Consider the following 19,721-nt stretch of genomic DNA (forward strand, 5'->3'; position numbering starts at 1 on the left):
GAGATAGGCAAGAAGATTAGAGATGATGGGGAGGGGCTCTTTTAAAATAATAGTTTGTGGTGACATGGAATGAACGGAGAATATAGGGAGGGTCAGGAATTAGGAGCTAATATAACCATAAATACAACTACACTTAAGGTAGTTACTAAGATGAAGATACTCGGGGTCATATTAGACCAAAAGCTTAGTTACCACGATCAAATAAGTTCACTTGTAAGAACCTGCTTCTATAGGTTAAGGTTGATCAGATAACTATCCACTTTCCTTGATGAATCATCGTTGAATATTCTAATACACTCACTAGTCATATCAAAAATTGACTATTGCAACGCCCTGTACAAGGGATCCACCTTAAAAGAAATACGTAGACTGCAAATTTTTCAAAATACCGCAATAAAAATAATTACAAAAAGAAAAAAAATTTGATCATGTAACTCCACTTTTAAAGGAAAAGCATTGGTTACCTGTAAATCACAGAATCACATATAAAATAGCATTGCTCACACATAAAATATTAGTAAACAAAGCTCCTGCATTCTTAGAAAGATTTCTAATACCATATATTCCCACAAAATCCTTAAGATCTGAAGAAAAATCTTTGCTAGTAGTCCATTCGTTAAAATTCATTTATTCAAGGAGGGATGTGATTTTCTCTGTTACAGCTCCTCAAATTTGGAATTCGCTCCCGATCAACATAAGAGAAGAAAAATTACTCAGCAAGTTTAAAAGTCTCCTAAAAAGTTGGCTTTTTAAGGACGCTTTTAACTGATTCATTTAAATTTTATGATTTTACATTGGACTAGGAACACTGCCAAGTAAAAATTAAGTGGGTAACGTTCCCCAACCTCTTGTTTCATTACCTATCCCTTTTTATCTGTTTTTGGATTGTATTTAAGCCATTTTTTTTCGCCTCCCTTTTTCAATATGCATTATTTTATTATAATCAGTACTAATTGTCCTATTTTTTTGTTTTTTTATTCTTATTTTAACCTAATTTTTAACTAAATGTAAATTGCATTGGATTTGGATTTTGTGATTAAATCGAATATTTTAAATAAACTTGAAACTTAAACTATAACATTTTGTCCATGTTTTAAATATCATTTTTCAAGAGTTTGGATCTTTTAATTTCAGAAATTCTGAACATACAGAAGAGAAGAAAGCAATGTTGTCAAGGCCCAAGCCTGGGGAATCAGAGGAAGACCTGCTGAGGTTTCAGAGCCAGTTCCTGGCAGCAGAAGCATCAGCTGCTGTGCAGATTGTGAAGAAGGCAGATAAGAGGAAAGGGAATATAGAGAAGAAGAGGGATGTTGTGACACTTGGTGGTAAATTCATGTGCTTTTTCTTTAGTTAGTGTGACTGTTGAATCCATGATAGCTTTCCTTTCTACTTCCACACTAACACAATTAACTCCTCAACGTTGCCAAAAGGTGCTTATAAAGATACAAAAAAGGCAAAAGTGTCAAAAAGGACTCTGAGTGTGTACGTCAGCCAATCACCACAACCAAACCATACAACACCGACAATAAATATCAATTTAGAAATAGGGACGCTCTCAGTGTGAGGTTTTTAGCGACGGGAGAACAAACTCCTGCGCTTCCACATACAAAGACGAAGGTGAGTCACCCCCGCCTGCACACCATCATAGAGCGCCCCTTGTGTGCAAAATCAAATGTGCTGAATCAATATCAATAAATCACAAACTGTGAACTATTGAAAGAGTGAAAAACTGAAAACACATTCATAGAGTCCTCCCCAGCCTAATCCCCAAGATGCATAATGAAACAACAGCCAACTTAGCTTTAAGACGAGCCAGACGTAAATGAAGTCAATAAAGATTGAAGGAGACCAAAATAGTCATTAGATCAACCAAGCCCGGTTTCGGGAAAAACCCTTCATCAGGATCATACGGTGGAGCAGAACCGACGGGAGGGAAAAAGGATATTTATTGTCGGTGTTGTATGGTTTGGTTGTGGTGATTGGCTGACGTACACACTCATAGAGTTCTTTTTGACACTTTTGCCTTTTTTGTTCCTTTCTACTTCCAGCACTGACATCACATGTAGCTACACTTAACCCCTCAGCATCCTTCTGTGTTATTCTGGACATTTTTACATTCATTGTTAAGTTCACTGGGCATCTGCCCTTTTATTCAGCACTGGTGTACGTTATTGTAGAATCTGCATTGATCTCCCATTAGCCACCTACCTCTTTTATCCTATAGCTATATCTGTCTTCTGGATACTGCAGTCATACGGCCTCTTTTCCAAAGCTGCGCTAACAGCCCCGAAGCCCATAGAGATTTAAAGGGCTTCGGGGCTGTTGCTATGCGGCAGCCATTAGCGCGGCTTTGTAAAAGAGGCCGATAGTCTTTCCCTGTTACAGATAATAGTGCATTTCTTCCTTGTAAGCATCTGTCTCTTCTGCAAAGACATTCATAACCTCTATTTTAGTACCTATAATCCTCTTTTGCATTCAGTTCTGTCTCTAATAGCAGCTCCTTGGGGACCAAGAGAGGCATAGTTGGAGTTGCAGATATATTGTGTAGCTTGTTCATTATTTAAACCTTATAAATAACTCTTACAAAGGCTGCTTAGATCAATGAACAGTATCTTAAAAATTTATTTTATGGCATTCTCAGATTTTCCTGATGTGCCTCCAGTTCTGACTCCAGCTCCTCCAAAGAAGTCAAAATTCAAAAATGACCACGTCCGCTTTACTGATGATGATCCTGAGGCGATCCTGGAACGTCATGATCGACACATTACTGCTGTCTTCTCAAAAATTATTGTATGTCCTTGTCAGATTTATAAGAAAACTGACTGGTATGTGAGATTAGGGGAGTAGAAGGGGTCTGGGACAAATCAAATTGTTGGGGCAGGTCTTTTTGTGCTTTTTTTAATCTTTCCCTCCCCTCCTGGCATACTGCTTCTTGATATATTTCTCTCCCCTATCTGAAGGGATTCTTTCACCCCTCTTTTCAGTAGCTTATAGTGGCGGCAGCACCCCTTATCTGCATTTGTCTTCTGTGCTGGTTTCATACTAAAATTTAAATGTGTAGATCTGTAAGGGTAAAGGCATGTATAACAAGAGTATAGGTCTCTGTCTCTCAAAAATTGCCATGCCTGGGAACTAAGGGGGGTTGTTCTGATTTGCATTTCCCCCCCCCCCCTTTCATCCCTCAAGGGTGGTGCTGGATATAGAGCTGCTTTACTTTTCTTGGAATAAGACATATAAATTTATTAAATGATAAGTTGATACAGACAAGGGTTGTGGCTGTATACCATAGAGGAGTTATATTTCGTGGTTTGAAAAAATCACAGGGATAGAGTCAGACGGCATGCTTCATTTTCATTTGGGTTTTTTTCATCATTCAGGAACGAGATACGAGCAGTGCAGCTGTCACTGTGCCTATTCCTACTGGAGATCCATTCCCCAGAGTCTTTCATCGCTCAGAAATACAGCGTGAGGTAAGAATGCTGCTTCTGAATTGGTGATGTTTGAATACTTCCAGGGTGGGATTCAACTGTGGTCCCAGTGCAGTAAGGACATGGGGTTATCAGATGTTTTCTGTATCCATGTACCAACTCAACATTTTGCACCGGTTCACTTTGACTGTTTTATTCTATAGTTTTATTTTGCTAACTGATTATTTTCTTTACAACAATTGCATCAAATGAAGGATACCAGTACCAGAATCATCTGCTTGTGTTAGTTGGTATATCCTTTCTCTGTTTAGTTTGAAAGCTAATATCTAGTTCCCAGGAAGAATGGATCAAAATTGTGGCCAACAGGCCCTCAGAAATACTCTGGGGGAGGGTGATGGGCTAGCTGTATTAAGAAGCTTAATTTCTTACCTTCAGAGGAGTGGTGGCTGCTTTGTAAGGCACTTGGGGAAAGTTTGCTTGTAGTTTTAGTGAGACTGTTTTAGAATCTCCTACTTCAGTTGCCACCATATGACAGGGCAGTAATTGTAAGCAGAAGCTGGGTCAAGGCATATTTCCTGCAGCCTGTTCTAATGGTAATGATGCAGGTTTTGGTCCTCTAAGGAGTTGCTATTCTAGTTAGTTTTATTAAGGTTTCTAAATATGTTAATTTTCATACTATATAACTAATACAAAATTCATTATTACCAGCCACTCCTATTGCAATAATATGACACCAGTGTTAAAAGATTTTGACTAGCTCTTGGTATTACGGCAAGTACTGTTCAAAATTCTTTTTCACAGAAACTCCCATCAGTCTTAAGTTGCCACTAATGGAGAATGAACCCTGTTGATTCTGCAGGTTGTTAGGGATTGCAGTTCTAGTCTCTGTAAAAGATTTTCATTTAACAAAGACCTGCAAAAGTTTTTTTGATTGCTGGTCTCATACTGTGCAGTGTTCTTTCTTCTCTCTGACAAGGCGGCGGCCATATCCAGAAGGTTGCTAGGCTGCATAGAGAGAGGAATTTATTTATTCAATTTTCTGTACCGTTCTCCTAGGAGAGATCAGAACGGTTTATATGAGTTTATTCAGGTACTCAAGCATTTTTCCCTGTCTGTCCCGGTGGGCTCACAATCTATCTAATGTACCTGGGGCAATGGGGGGATTAAGTGACTTACCCAGGGTCACAAGGAGCAGCGTGGGTTTGAAGCCACAACCCCAGGGTGCTGAGGCTGTAGCTTTAACCACTGTGACACTTTCCCCTTTAGCAGAAGAAAGGAGAAGTTGATGCCCCTGTACGAATTGTTGGTGGGGCCCCACTTGGAGTATTTTGTTCAATTTTGGAGACAATATTTTGCTGAGGATATAAAAAGTCTTGACCTGGTTCAGAGGAAGGTGACAAAAATGGTATAGGGTTTGCATCAAAAGAAGTATGATAAGAGACTGGAAGACCTTATAGGAAAGAATGAACAGGGATATAATACACTACTCCTTGTGACCCTGGGCAAGTCACTTAATCCTCCATAGCCCCAGGTACGTTAGATAGATTGTGAGCCCACCGGGACAGATAGGGAAAATGCTTGAGTGCCTGATTGTAAAACCGCTTAGATAACCTTGATAGGCGGTATATAAAATCCTAATAAAACTTGTATGTTTAAATACTTGAAAGATATTAATAGAAACAAATCTTTTCTAGAGATGGAGACATGGTAAAACTAGAGGACATGAATTAAAGTTGCGGGGTGGTAGACTTAGGAGTAAAGTCAAGAAATTCTTGTTCATGGAGAGGGTGGCCAATACCTGGAATGCCCTCTCAAGGGAGGAGGTAGAGACAAAAATGGTGATGGAATTCAAAAAGGAATGGGATGAACACAGAGGATCCCTAATTAGAAAATGGATGGTATAAAAACCAAACTCTAAACAAGAAAGCCAAGACTTGGTTGAGGGGAGTTTGAATTGTTTAATGCTTTAGGACAAAACCAGTCCTCATCTCATCCTAATTCACTGAATTTATTTTGATCCAACATCTGTTGTGTTATGGCTAACTATTGCATAACACAATAAAAGGTGAAGATTGTGAGTAAAATGTGGAAGGAGTTGGTTTTCTGTGAGGACCTGAACAACTCAGAGCCCTACGGACAACCTTCTGCATAAATTCACACCTCTAATTACATCATCCTCCTAACCACGTAAAATTATAGTTGTAAGAATCCCAATTATGGTGAGAATTTAAACTGAAACTAAAAATAGTCACTGAAAATATGTGCTTTTAAGTCTAGCATATACTAAATCAAAAAATTTCAGCGCAAGAAGATACTTATCTTCAATGTGTGAAAGCTTATTGCCCAACAGAGCACCCTGTTTCATTTTCTTCATCAGGGCCAACTGCAGATTCACAACCTCTTGCAGAGAAAATCTCTTATCCAAAATAGCTCTTTATTACAGTTGTCTACAACAAGTCAGGAGAAAAAAATCATATCAGGAGATAGACAATTGCTATTTATAGCTTATCCTTAAGGTAGAATGTCTGTGACAATAAGATTAGATAGTCTTCTTACCCACAATAAAACTATTCAATTGTTTAGGGTCAAAGAAAACATAATTACTACACTCAAATTTTATACAGCATTTATATGGAAACTATAGGAAAAAAATTTGCCCCAAGGACGCAAAGGGCCAAAAAGATCCTTGTGTTTCACCTGTGTAGCTATGGAGAAATCAGGAAATATAAAAATATGATGACCACAAAACAATGCATCCTTATATTTGAAATATAGTCTCAAAATCCAATTACATTCTGGTTCAGGGACAAATGTAGCTATCGAAGTAGCAAAAGACTAAACTTCTTGTATGAAATCATCCAGAAATTTGTCAACTCCAGGTTATTTGATGAAATACCCACAGGTTAATCATTAGCCGTTATATAACATACTCTAGTTATTGGAGGCATAGCTTCTTTCAAAATTTGTAAGACCTCTTTTAGATATTTCTTAACCATTTCCTTAGATGATAAAACTGGGGATTTGGGAAAATTCACAAATCTTAGATCAAGCATCTCAACTGAATTTCAGTTGCTTCCAATTTATAATGTATTAATAGTTTATCCTTTACCAAGGTCTGCTCTATAGACTAAAATTCACTAAATTTTCTGTCCAAAATTCCCTGTGATGTTCTTATAGAATTCAATCCCTCCAGACTCGGACACCTGGGTAAGTAGAGTGGATGGTTTACCCACGAAATCCCAACTACGTCAGAACATCTATCGTTTTGCCAGCCTTATGAGCAGGTGCATTGTCTTGCAAAAAGAGAGCTCCTTTCCACATCTTCCCTCTCCTTTTTTGTTTCAATATCTCCTTTAATTGACACAGCAAGTTATAGTAGTATTTTGTATTAACCATTTGGCCCCTAGTCTGCCATTCCAAAACACTTTGGCCATTACCTTTCCTGCTGATCTTTGGGTTTTGAATTTCCTTGGCCTTGGAGAACCTGAGCCCCACCATTTCATGGACTATTTTATCTCAGGATCATAGTGGTGTAACCATGTTTCATCAATAGTAACCAAAAGGTTGGCACCAGCTCGCTGAAGATGCTGCAAAATCAACTTGGAAGTGTCCACTCTGTCATTTCTCATCAGCATTCAAACATTTGGGCACCCACTTGGCTGACAAATTCTGCATACCTAGCTGCTCGTGGATTATACACCCAACACATTCCCTGGATATCTGTAGTGTCTCAGCAATTGTTTTAGTCGATATTTACCAATCTGCAAAAATTAGGTCATGGACATGGTAAACAATTTCAGGAGTTGACACCATTTGAAGCCTCCCAGACCTTGCTGCATCTTCAGTTTTGAAATCTCCATGCTGAAAATTTGCACTGCAGTAAAGCAGTGGTGCAAGTTGTCCAGGTTTTAGAGGATCTGGGTTGGAAGAGCCAGTACAATCCCTGGAGCTAGTGCAATCCCTGAACTACTTGAAGATCCCTGACTTTGTGAGTCTGATGTTTGAAGCCTATTTAAATTATTGGGATCGGTCTGAGACATCTGGAGACTTGGTGACCATGCCAAAGGGTGTAACTGCAGAGAATGTAGTTCCCCTGCAGCAGGTATATGCTAGCGAGTTAGAAGCCCAGTTGGGAAAGGACTGGGTGGATTGGGGTTGGAATTGATACCCCTGCTCTACCATAGTGATTCCTCAGTAATAGCGGAGTCAGGGTATCAGGGTGGAGGCCGTCTGTCAGGAGTTGGTTGCGGCCATGGACTTGGGAGTCAAAGTAAATTACCCAAAAAACCAAAACACTTTCAAACAACAAAGGTAGAAAAAAATATTTTATTTTGCATTTATTAATTTAAATGTTAGCTTTTGGAAATAAACATCCCTGATATCTTGCATTTAAAAAATAAAAAAATGGTACTGTGGTGCGGGGGGGGGGGGAGGGTTTAAAAGGAAAGAAGGGCAGGTAAGGGGGTGTGTGTGTTTAATAGGGCAGGTGAGGTGTTTTAAAAAGGTACTGGGAATGGGGGGGGGGTAGAGAAGGAAAAAATTGTTAGTCGGTTGGGACGGATCCGTCCTGTCTCAGCCTACCACTAGACCACCAGAGGTGAGGGGAGGCAGGTTACATTTCAGGGCAGTGGGACAGGGTACAGAGCCTGGCAGGGAAGGGGGGACAGGGTGCAGAGCATGGCAGGGAGGAGAGCCTTGCAGGGAAGGGGGGACAGGGTGCAGAGCCTGGCAAGGAGGGGGGACAGGGTGCAGAGCCTGGCAGGGAGGGGGGACTGGGTGCAGAGCCTGGCAGGGAGTGAGAGAGGCTGGGTGCACAATTTGGTTCAGAATTTTTTTTTTCTTGTTATCCTCCTCTAAATCTAGGGTGTGTCTTATGGAGCGAAAAATACGGCATAATATATTGACAATTTGGCTTTTGCACTTATAAATGTGGAAAAAATTTGCACTTATGTGCATAAGCATCCTAAGTGCTGTTCTGTAAGGGTGTGCCTAAGTCTTGCAGTTCATAACTGCAAATGGTGGGTACATGTGGGCAGAGCATGGGTAAGACATGGGCAGTGCTCTCATTTACATATGTTGCTTACAGAATACTATATCACACTTGCCTATGCCTGCAGTTAAGCCAGATCTATGGTCTAAATGACTCCTGGGTTCCCAGATGTCTTCATAGAATACGATCCTCTTGGGCATTATCAGAGAACCTAATTGGAAGGGCCCCCTAAATGTCTTGTATTCATGCTGTCTTTCTTACCCCCTCCTACAGGAGAAAGCAGCGAATGGAAGAAGCATCTTTGCACAGCTAGTAGCTTCTAAGAGAGCAACTGGGGCTGCAGTAATGTCCCAGCCTGCTGTTGAAACCAGCCAACTGACTACAGGGGTAGTTCCGGATAATAGCCGTTCTTTTACATTGGCCCAGGATGTTCCATTTAAGGATGATCAAGGTAAGTCACACAGTTGCTGAGACTTGTAAACCAGAGTTGGGTTTAGAAACTGCCACAAATTCTTTTTATCTTAGTCCTTCACCACACCAGGTGAGACATATGGGCTATGCCTCTTTGCTAGCAGAGACAAAGTGTATGAGCTTTGCCCTTTGAATGGCACTGTGAAGCCTGCTTCTCCTCAGTATTCTCTGTCTCCAGCAGATGGTAGATGGGCTACTCATGCAGTCTAGTATTCTGTTGATGTTCCTGGGGTCCAGTTGGAGAACTGGGCACCAGTTGAGTGTAGACAGCATGTGTGTAAGAGGGAGGCAGTGCTTGAACTTTTCTTGGAGTCAGTCTGGAGCCAAGGCTGATAACCTGGAAGAGTGGCTATAATTAGTTTAAACAAAAAAAGAAAGAAAAAAGACAGTTGGCATTTAGAGAAAGAGGCATCAACCATTCAGGTTGGCTGAGGTATTGTGGATAAGATGTTACCGGCAGTGGGACTCAGCTGTTCAGGGACAGAACTGAAGGCAGCTTCAGTGGTCATTCCGGCAACAGAGGGTAAGTCATACTGTGGAAGAGGGGAGATGAGGCAGCATATGACTGCATGGCTGCCCTTGTGGAGTTTTAAGTCATACTCTTGATGTGGGGACTTGGGGCATTGTTGTCCCTCCCATGCACTCTAGGTCCGTGAAACAAATTTGATATAACTGTCTTGGGTTGCATGGGTCCTGAGGGAGGATGTGATAAGAAAAATCTGTGTGGGAGCAATAGCTATTTTTGTCAGTTGGGAGCTATGTGCTCCTGGTTGTCTTGGATTCCACCCCTCCCCCTTACTAAGAGGTCATGGGGTATGGAGAGAACAGGGTGAAGATAAGCAGTATCCAAAGCAGGAATTGCTGAGAGGGAGATTCTGGGTAGAAATGCTTCTAGGGATTTTTTTCCCCTGGAGTTTGTTTTGAGGCATAAGGCTTTCTGCTTGAAGCAGAGTTAAGAGACTTGCTTGGCTTGGAACCTCATCTCGGTTCACTGTGGATACCTAAGAAGACTGGGATGACCAATTAGTAGTCTCTGTTATCGACTCTTAAGCACTCAAGCTAAAGTAGTTTGAGAAACCCAGAGGATTTGGCCAGAGAGATTCTGGAGGGAAGTATTATCCTCATTGGAGAAAGAGATAACCCCTCTAGTGCATGTGTTCCAGAGAGATCACCTATTTGATTATCTTGGAGTTGGAGGTGTTCAGTATACGGTCTAGAGGCACTTTGAGTCCACAAAGCCCTTTCCTGTCCATCAGATGATCAGAGTTTAAATTTTGAGAGAATGGGATACTTTGGAAGGTGACCTCCAGAGTGGGTGACTATAGGGAAATTATATCCCTTAATTGCTGAGCAAAAAGAGAGAGACTGAGAATACCAAAGGTTGATGCACCAGTCACAACAGTAACACAAACGATCACTATTCCAGCTGAGTGCAGCATCACGCTTAAGAATATGCAGGATTTGAAGATCAAGTCATTGATGAGCCAGGCATTTGAGGTGGTGGTGTTGACCTTGCATACTGCAGTCTGCAGTGGATATATGTCCAGAGCCGCCTTGCTTTGGGTTAACAGCTCCCTACAGGGCAATCAGAGGATATGTTGCTGGAACCTAAAGATATCTTTAGCTGAAAACTGAATTGGCATATGAAGCCCTGTATTATTTATTTAGGACCCCTGCACGAGGTTGGCAGTGGTAGTATCGGCTAGATGTCTGTTAAGATTGCAAAATTAGGTGTCAAATGTCACCTCAATAACCTACTTGAGAAGTTTACCCTTTGAGAGGAATCTTCTCTTTTGGAGAAGTTGGTAAAAGATCTAGGAGAGTTGAAATCTTAGAGACTGCTGGAGGATAGGCCCGAAGGAGGAGCAAACACTCACCCAAGCAAACTGACACTTTGAAACACAAGATACTGTTGCCCAGGCATATAAATAGTTTTTCAGTGCTCTTAGCCCTTTACTTGAGAGTATTCCAGGAAAGTTGGAACTGGGAGAAGTCCAAAAGTTGGGATAATGTGCAGAGGTCCTTTTTCAAAGAGGGAACCCAGATCCCTTTGGACTGATGGGTGCTCGATTGTATTGTGGAATTTTCCTACCATCTTGCAGATACTTTTATGATAATTCCCTGACAGATTCCAGGCAAGAGAGTGGCAGTGAAGGCCCTCAGAGCACAGTAGTCCTTGTGCTCAAGGAAGAATGGAGCACATTAAATAACCTGCTTTGTGTTCCCACAAACTTATTTTATTTTATTTTTAAATTTTCTATGCCATTTTAAACCAAAACAGTTTACAAAAATGGTACATACATAAAATTTTGGAACAAAATTAAACAGATGAACACAAATGATCAAATCCTTCGGAAAATCAGCGAACAGAGAAAATCATCACTTAAAGAAACACATTTACAAACAATTATGCTTCTGTTTCCCTGTTTTGGATCAGAAGGGTGAAAACTTAGTGCTACAATATCCCTGTTTCTGGATAGAAACCTTGCATTCAGTGATAGTATCTGTTCACAAGGGGAAATTACTCACATCCTTGGATTTCAAAGAATTACACCTTCATATGCCATTATGGAAGGTTAATTAGATGTTTCTGAGGTTTGTGATCTCAGGAACTCACTATCAGATCTGGATGTTGCTTTTCAGTCTGGTGATAGTCCAGCACACTTTCTCAAAGGTAAGGTTGTAGTGGTGCAGCCCTGCACAAGGATGGCATCTTGGTCCATCCTTATTTGGATTACTGGCTCATATGGGTGAAGTCGGAGAACCAGTGGGCAAGAACCTGATTAGATCAACTGTTGTGTCTTGGTTGGATTGTAAACTTTGTTAAGAGCCATCGCAGTGCTTGGAGTACCTGGAAGCATGATTTGATAAGTTGGAAAGGAAGGCCAGATTGAAGCTAGCAAAATTTTAAGTACCATGTAGATACAAGCAGGTTCCAAGTAATATGGCAGCAGTGATCAAGGTGTTTCCATGGGCCTTGATGCATATGAGACTACTTCAAAGTCATGTATGGACCATTGTAACTCAGAGTTTGCACAGACTAGCACCAGGATTCCTTGGCCACCAGAAGCCAGAACCAATCTGAATTGGTGCCTGCAGACACAGAACCTGAAGCAAAGCATGGGGCTTTAAATGCTAGACTGGATTGCAGTGACAGTAGATGCCAGCCTGGTTTATTGGGGAGCTTGCTATCAAAATCAAGTAGCTCAGGGGTGCTAATTGTTGATGGAAGCCTGCTGGTCAGTCAACAGATTGGAAGCAAAGGCATTTTGGAGGAGTCTGAAAGCTTTTGAATAGTTGCTTTGAGGCAGGACAGTCAATATTTTCTGATGACACTATTGCAGTGTTTTGCAACTGTCAGGGAGGCACAAAAAGAAGCTGATATCGTGGGAGACATCTTAATTGTTCAGGTGGGCAAAGACCTGACTGAGAGCTTTGCCAGTGGCCCCGGTAACAGGAATCCAGAATATCCAAGCTGATTTTTTGAGCAGGTAATCCCTGGTTCCACGGGAATGGGAACTTTTAGAGAGAGGCCTTATCCCTTCATTTGGGACTGGTGGGGCAGTCCAGTATTGAATCTGATAGCTATGAGAAAGAATGCTTCTGTCATAGAAGAGCATTGGGCTTAGAAGAATTAGATGCTCTGTTGCAGTTGTGGCCCTTGGAAGGGGGTGTTCTGTCCTGTGGCATCTTCTGCACTTTAAGTTTAGAAAAATATGTTTAGTTTTTGGAATCATCTTTGATAATATAGAGGAGTGATTTATATTATACTATATGATGCACTTTGATCACCATCATTGAATCCAAAAAGATTTTCTCACCACTGTTTTGTTTTGACTGTGGCATCTTCTGAGTACTGTTTTGCTGTACCTAGTGTCACATCTTGGCCTAATCATTTTCATAGGTCTGGTTTGTGCCTGAAGGCCATGGTATATAGGCTTGGTCACACAAAGAATAGAAGAGGATCTCAGTTTGTCTGAAGAGCAGTCTTCTGGTACAGTTTCTGGTAGTGATGGAAGACCCATCTCCCTCTTGTCTTACAGCTTGGTCCTTGAGAGATCTCACCTAAGGCCTAAAAGTTACTTGCTGGAAGTGATCACAACACTATTGTAGGTGCATGAGATAATCTACTATCTAGTATCTCTTCACAGCTTTTAAAATTTTCAGCAATAATTTGTCATAGGCTTCAGCGGTGACACTCAGTGCTCAAACACTCTCATTGCACCGAGATTTAAACACCCACCTCTTCATAAGCCTTTAACCACTCTTTAAAAAAAAAAAAAAAATATATATATTATATATATATATATATATATATATATATATGCTTTTGTACAAAACAACCCAGGTGATAACGTCTTTTTCACCCTTATTTCCCTGTGCACAAAAGAGAGCTTTTCCACAGATTTATTTGCCCTCAGAGATGCCACCAGAAGATCACCATATCATATCTTCTGGCTTTACGCACCAAATCGTCATAGGTACAAAAATATTTAGTGTGTGTCTATTTCATGTATTTTTTGTTTTTTAGTTTTTAACCTTAAAACTATAAATATTTTAAAGAAATTTTTAAAGAAATTTTTCAGCGTTAGAAATACTTAGCTGGCTGGTGGTAAATGATGGTAAGGGATTAATGAGCCAACATGTTTCACCCTTGGAGGGGGTTTCCTCAGGGCTACTATCCCTACGATAAGAGTATAAAAAATCTTATATCAGTAGGAGAAATGCTAAGTATAGACATAATAACAAGCACACTATAAATAATACCCATGCTTGCCTACCTTTTCCTGCTAGTTGCTCACGACATGACCACCCAGTAAAAGTTTTTCGGAAATGGCCGCGGCGTGTTAATCCTCGTCTTTAAATGCTCCCAAAACCCGGAAGTGAGGTATAGAGGGGAGGGGCTTATTGCCCGATCCCTTACACCACCACTAATACCGGAGGGACGTTATATCAAATTGTTCATCCTAAATTTACTACCTCCTATGGGGTTATCGGGGGGGGGGGGGAAGAGGCTCCAATAGAGAGGTCACAGAAGAGATGGCCATTCCAATTCCAGGTTTAACCCGTATGGCATCACCGTGTTCAGGCGGTAGATCCACCTCTGTTCCAGGTAATTCAGTTTAGCCTCTAAATCACCCTCCATCCCTTGGGTATTTAACATTTCGATCACCCTCCACCTAATGTGGGACACTTCGTGTTTTTTCAACTGCCAATGGTGGACTAGGGGAGCTGTCAGATTTCCTGTGAGTATTCTTGATTTGTGTTCATTTAATCTCACATGTATAGCACGTTTGGTGCGGCCCACGTATACCAAAGAACATGGGCAAACAATGATGTAAATAACCCAAGTCGTTTTACACGAAGTATATGTCTTAGCCTGAATCCTTCTGCCTGTACGTGGGTCGCACCACTCGCTACCCACAATGGTCTTGTCACACCATTGGCACTGGTGACAAGGGGTATGGGAGCCTACTGAATTTTGGATCGGGTTGTTTCGTTTCAAGAGCTGGCCTATAGTAGTGCCCTTGGTGTATGTGAACAGGGGGAGGTCAACCAAACCCCTGAGATCCTTTAATATAGGCCAATGTTGTTTGATGATATTAACCATGGTCATAACCACATCCGAATATGGAAGGACACATACTAAGCCTAGCTCCCCCCCGATTGATTTGGGTCCCCTCTCTACGTCATCCAAAAGTGCTTCCCGGTGGGAATAGCGCGCCCTCACATATGCCTGACATATACATTTTTCCGGGTACCCCCGAATCCTGAATCTCTGGCTGACATCTTTAGCCACCCGCTGAAATTCAGTGAGTTCGGAGCACACCCTCCTGGCTCTCAGGAACTGGCTAATAGGAAGGCTGGTCTTAAGTTTGTAAGGGTGGAAACTGGCAAAGTGCAATAGATTGTTTCTCGCCACTGGTTTCCTATATAAGGTTGTCTCAAAAGTGTCACCCACCCTATATACGGCGATGTCCAAAAATTCAATATGTGACAAATTGTACGTAGCTGTAAATTGTAAGTTGTGATCGATCGTATTGATCCACTGGATAAAACCCTTCAGATCCTCCTCAGATCCAGTCCACAAAATGAAAATGTCATCTAGGAACCTAAGCCATAGTCTCACATTGGCCATAAAATGTGTGGATGGGTATATGGATTGCTCTTCAAATCGTCCCACATATAAAGTTGCCACCGACGGGGCAAATGTGGACCCCATCGCCACACCCTGGGTCTGTTTGTAGTAGATTTTGTCATATACAAAGTAATTGTCTTCAATAACCCATCCTGCTAAGGACATCAGAAAGTCCGTGGTAATTCTCGGGGTTCCTTGTCTCGCTCCCAACACTTCTTTGATAATGTCCATAGCCCCACTCTGGGGGATTCTTGTATATAGGGACACTATATCCAATGTGACCATGTAACAATTGGAGGGAAGATTATTCACCTCTCCAAGTTTTCTGAGAAAATGGGAGGAGTCCTTAAGGTATGAACGTACCTGTGTGGCTATCGTGAGGGCGCGCTATTCCCACCGGGAAGCACTTTTGGATGACGTAGAGAGGGGACCCAAATCAATCGGGGGGGAGCTAGGCTTAGTATGTGTCCTTCCATATTCGGATGTGGTTATGACCATGGTTAATATCATCAAACAACATTGGCCTATATTAAAGGATCTCAGGGGTTTGGTTGACCTCCCCCTGTTCACATACACCAAGGGCACTACTATAGGCCAGCTCTTGAAACGAAACAACCCGATCCAAAATTCAGTAGGCTCCCATACCCCTTGTCACCAGTGCCAATGGTGTGACAAGACCATTGTGGGTAGCGAGTGGTGCGACCCACGTACAGGCAGAAGGATTCAGGCTAAGACATATACTTCGTGTAAAACGACTTGGGTTATTTACATCATTGTTTGCCCATGTTCTTTGGTATACGTGGGCCGCACCAAACGTGCTATACATGTGAGATTAAATGAACACAAATCAAGAATACTCACAGGAAATCTGACAGCTCCCCTAGTCCACCATTGGCAGTTGAAAAAACACGAAGTGTCCCACATTAGGTGGAGGGTGATCGAAATGTTAAATACCCAAGGGATGGAGGGTGATTTAGAGGCTAAACTGAATTACCTGGAACAGAGGTGGATCTACCGCCTGAACACGGTGATGCCATACGGGTTAAACCTGGAATTGGAATGGCCATCTCTTCTGTGACCTCTCTATTGGAGCCTCTTCCCCCCCCCGATAACCCCATAGGAGGTAGTAAATTTAGGATGAACAATTTGATATAACGTCCCTCCGGTATTAGTGGTGGTGTAAGGGATCGGGCAATAAGCCCCTCCCCTCTATACCTCACTTCCGGGTTTTGGGAGCATTTAAAGACGAGGATTAACACGCCGCGGCCATTTCCGAAAAACTTTTACTGGGTGGTCATGTCGTGAGCAACTAGCAGGAAAAGGTAGGCAAGCATGGGTATTATTTATAGTGTGCTTGTTATTATGTCTATACTTAGCATTTCTCCTACTGATATAAGATTTTTTATACTCTTATCGTAGGGATAGTAGCCCTGAGGAAACCCCCTCCAAGGGTGAAACATGTTGGCTCATTAATCCCTTACCATCATTTACCACCAGCCAGCTAAGTATTTCTAACGCTGAAAAATTTCTTTAAAAATTTCTTTAAAATATTTATAGTTTTAAGGTTAAAAACTAAAAAACAAAAAATACATGAAATAGACACACACTAAATATTTTTGTACCTATGACGATTTGGTGCGTAAAGCCAGAAGATATGATATGGTGATCTTCTGGTGGCATCTCTGAGGGCAAATAAATCTGTGGAAAAGCTCTCTTTTGTGCACAGGGAAATAAGGGTGAAAAAGACGTTATCACCTGGGTTATTCTACATTGATACTTGATCCTTGTGACTAAACAGCATTGTTTCATATACGGCCAGATATAATAATTTGTACAAAACAAAGCATAGATATAAAAAAGAGTAGTTAAAAGCTTATGAGGAAGTGGGTGTTTAAATCTCGGTGCAATGATAGTGTTCAAAACCCCGCGCTGCTCCTTGTGACCCTGGGCAAGTCACTTAATCCTCCACAGCCCCAGGTACGTTAGATAGATTGTGAGCCCACCGGGACAGATAGGGAAAATGCTTGAGTACCTGATTGTAAAAACCGCTTAGATAACCTTGATAGGCGGTATATAAAATCCTAATAAACTTTAAACTTTAAAAAAAACTTTAAACTTTTTGAGCACTGAGGGGCAAATTCTATAAGAAGCGCCCAAAAGTTAGGCGCTTACTTAGGCACTGTTCAGCGCAAGTCAAGTAAAATTGGGTGCTGTTTAGTGAATCGTGCTGAGCGGCACCTATTTGGGCACCTATTTTGGAGGCGCCCAATAAATAGGCCAGCTCTAGGTACAATTAAAAGTTAGGCGCCCATGCGAGTGCTTAAGCACGCTTAAGAGCAAGGATTTTGTAAGAAGGTGCCTAACACATAGCCACGCCCACGCCTAACATGCATAGCCCCTAGTATTTTGAAGGCTGCCTAAATTATTAGAGGTGCCTTGTTATTGGATCGCGCTTTCTTGATAGGCGCCTATGTTTCAATCAGTGCTAATTGAGCTTGTTGTACAATTTAGATAGGCGCCTATCTAGTTGGGTGCCTCCAAAATAGGTGCCTAACTTTAGGCGCTGGTTACAGAATTTGGGCCTGAGTGTCACCGCTGAAGCCTATGAGAAATTATTGCTGAAAACTTTCAAAGCCAAGCATTGATACCCTGTGAAGAGATAGTAGATGCTATATGGAATAAAGCACAGTTACTTACCGTAACAGGTGTTATCCAGGGACAGCAGGCAGATATTCTTGATTGATGGGTGACGGCACCGACGGAGCCCCGGTACGGACAATTTTAGAGTGATTGCACTCTAAGAACTTTAGAAAGTTCTAGCTAGGCCGCATCGCGCGTGCGCGAGTGCCTTCCCGCCCGACAGAGGCGCGCGGTCCCCAGTTAAGATAAGCCAGTTAAGAAGCCAACCCGGGGAGGTGGGTGGGACGCAAGAATATCTGCCTGCTGTCCCTGGTTAACACCTGTTACGGTAAGTAACTGTGCTTTATCCCAGGACAAGCAGGCAGCATATTCTTGACTGATGGGTGACCTCCAAGCTAACAAAAAGAGGGATGGAGGGAAGGTTGGCCATTAAGAAAACAAATTTTGTAAAACAGATTGGCCGAAGTGTCCATCCCGTCTGGAGAATGCATCCAGACAATAATGCGATGTGAAAGTATGAACTGAGGACCAAGTAGCAGCCTTGCAGATTTCCTCAATGGAAGTTAAACGGAGGAAAGCTACAGACGCTGCCATAGCTCTAACCTTGTGGCCCATGACAGAACCTTCCAGTGTCAGGCCCGACTGAGCATAACAAAATGAAACGCAAGCAGCAAGCCAATTGGATAGGGTGCGTTTAGATACAGGATAACTCAACTTGTTAGGATCAAATGACAAAAACAGTTGAGGAGATGATCTGTGAGGTTTGGTGCGTGCAAGATAGTAAGCAAGAGCACGTTTACAGTCCAAGGTATGCAAAGCCTGTTCACCTGGATGAGAATGAGGCTTTGGAAAAAAAACAGGTAGGACGATGGACTGATTAAGATGAAAGTCAGACACAACCTTAGGGAGAAACTTTGGATGTGTACGTAGAACCACCTTATCATGGTGAAAAACAGTGAAAGGCGGATCAGCCACTAGTGCATGCAACTCACTGACCCTCCTGGCAGAAGTGAGAGCTATGAGGAAGACCACTTTCCAAGTGAGAAATTTGAAATGTGCTGTGGCCAAAGGTTCAAAAGGAGGCTTCATTAAAGCGGAAAGAACCACATTGAGATCCCAAACCACAGGAGGGGGCTTGAGAGGTGGTTTCACATTGAAAAGGCCCCTCATAAATCTAGAAACTAAAGGATGAGCCGAGAGGGGTTTTCCATGAACCGGCTCATGAAAAGCAGCAATGGCACTAAGATGAACTCTGATAGAAGTAGATTTAAGGCCAGAGTCAGACAAGGAAAGAAGATAGTCCAACACCAGTCCCACTGCTAGAGACATGGGATTATGGTGATGTAAGAGGCACCAGGAAGAAAACCGAGACCACTTCTGTTGATAACACTGAAGAGTGGCCGGTTTCCTGGAAGCATCAATGATAGAACAGACAGGCTGAGAAAGGAGAGAATGAGCCGAAGTCAGCCCGAGAGAAACCAAGCTGTCAGGTGCAGAGACTGCAGGTTGGGATGCAGAAGGGACTGTTGATGCTGAGTAAGCAGAGAAGGAAACAGTGGAAGAGGTATGGGTTCCCTGGAACTGAGTTGAAGTAGAAGGGAGAACCAATGTTGCCTGGGCCACCGTGGAGCGATGAGAATCATGGTGGCTTGTTCCCTTTTGAGCTTGAATAATGTCCGCAGCATGAGTGGTAGAGGGGGAAATGCATATAGGAAGAGACTGATCCAATCCAGGAGAAATGCATCGGGCGCCAGACGGTGAGGAGAGTAGAGTCTGGAGCAAAACAGGGGCAGCTGATGGTTGTGGGGAGCTGCAAAAAGGTCCACTTGAGGAGTGCCCCATTGAGCGAAAATGGACTGAAGAGTCGAGGGATCGAGAGTCCATTCGTGAGGTTGGAGAATTCTGCTGAGATTGTCCGCTAAGAAATTCTGTTCCCCTTGAATGTAGACAGCCTTCAGGAATAAGTGACGAGCTGTCGCCCAAGACCAAATCCGTTGGGCTTCCTGACACAACAGGCGAGAGCCCGTTCCTCCCTGTTTGTTGATGTAGTACA

At 42.2% G+C, this 19,721-nt stretch overlaps 1 protein-coding gene across 3 annotated transcripts in view; it reads left to right on the top strand.

Annotated features, from left to right (window-relative positions):
• Nucleotides 1-19,721, top strand: part of RPAP1 (RNA polymerase II associated protein 1) — a 207,663-nt gene that overhangs the window by 82,915 nt on the left and 105,027 nt on the right. For all 3 annotated transcript variants that reach the window (XM_033952096.1, XM_033952094.1, XM_033952095.1), the window contains exons 2-5: nucleotides 1,135-1,325; nucleotides 2,642-2,790; nucleotides 3,378-3,470; nucleotides 8,692-8,869. In XM_033952096.1, coding sequence (XP_033807987.1) covers nucleotides 1,166-1,325; nucleotides 2,642-2,790; nucleotides 3,378-3,470; nucleotides 8,692-8,869 — 580 coding nt within the window. In that variant the 5' untranslated portion in view covers nucleotides 1,135-1,165. The remainder of the gene's footprint in view (nucleotides 1-1,134; nucleotides 1,326-2,641; nucleotides 2,791-3,377; nucleotides 3,471-8,691; nucleotides 8,870-19,721) is intronic.

The sequence above is a fragment of the Geotrypetes seraphini genome, chromosome 7, assembly GCF_902459505.1.
Source record: "Geotrypetes seraphini chromosome 7, aGeoSer1.1, whole genome shotgun sequence".
NCBI classification, from domain to species: Eukaryota; Metazoa; Chordata; class Amphibia; order Gymnophiona; family Dermophiidae; genus Geotrypetes; species Geotrypetes seraphini.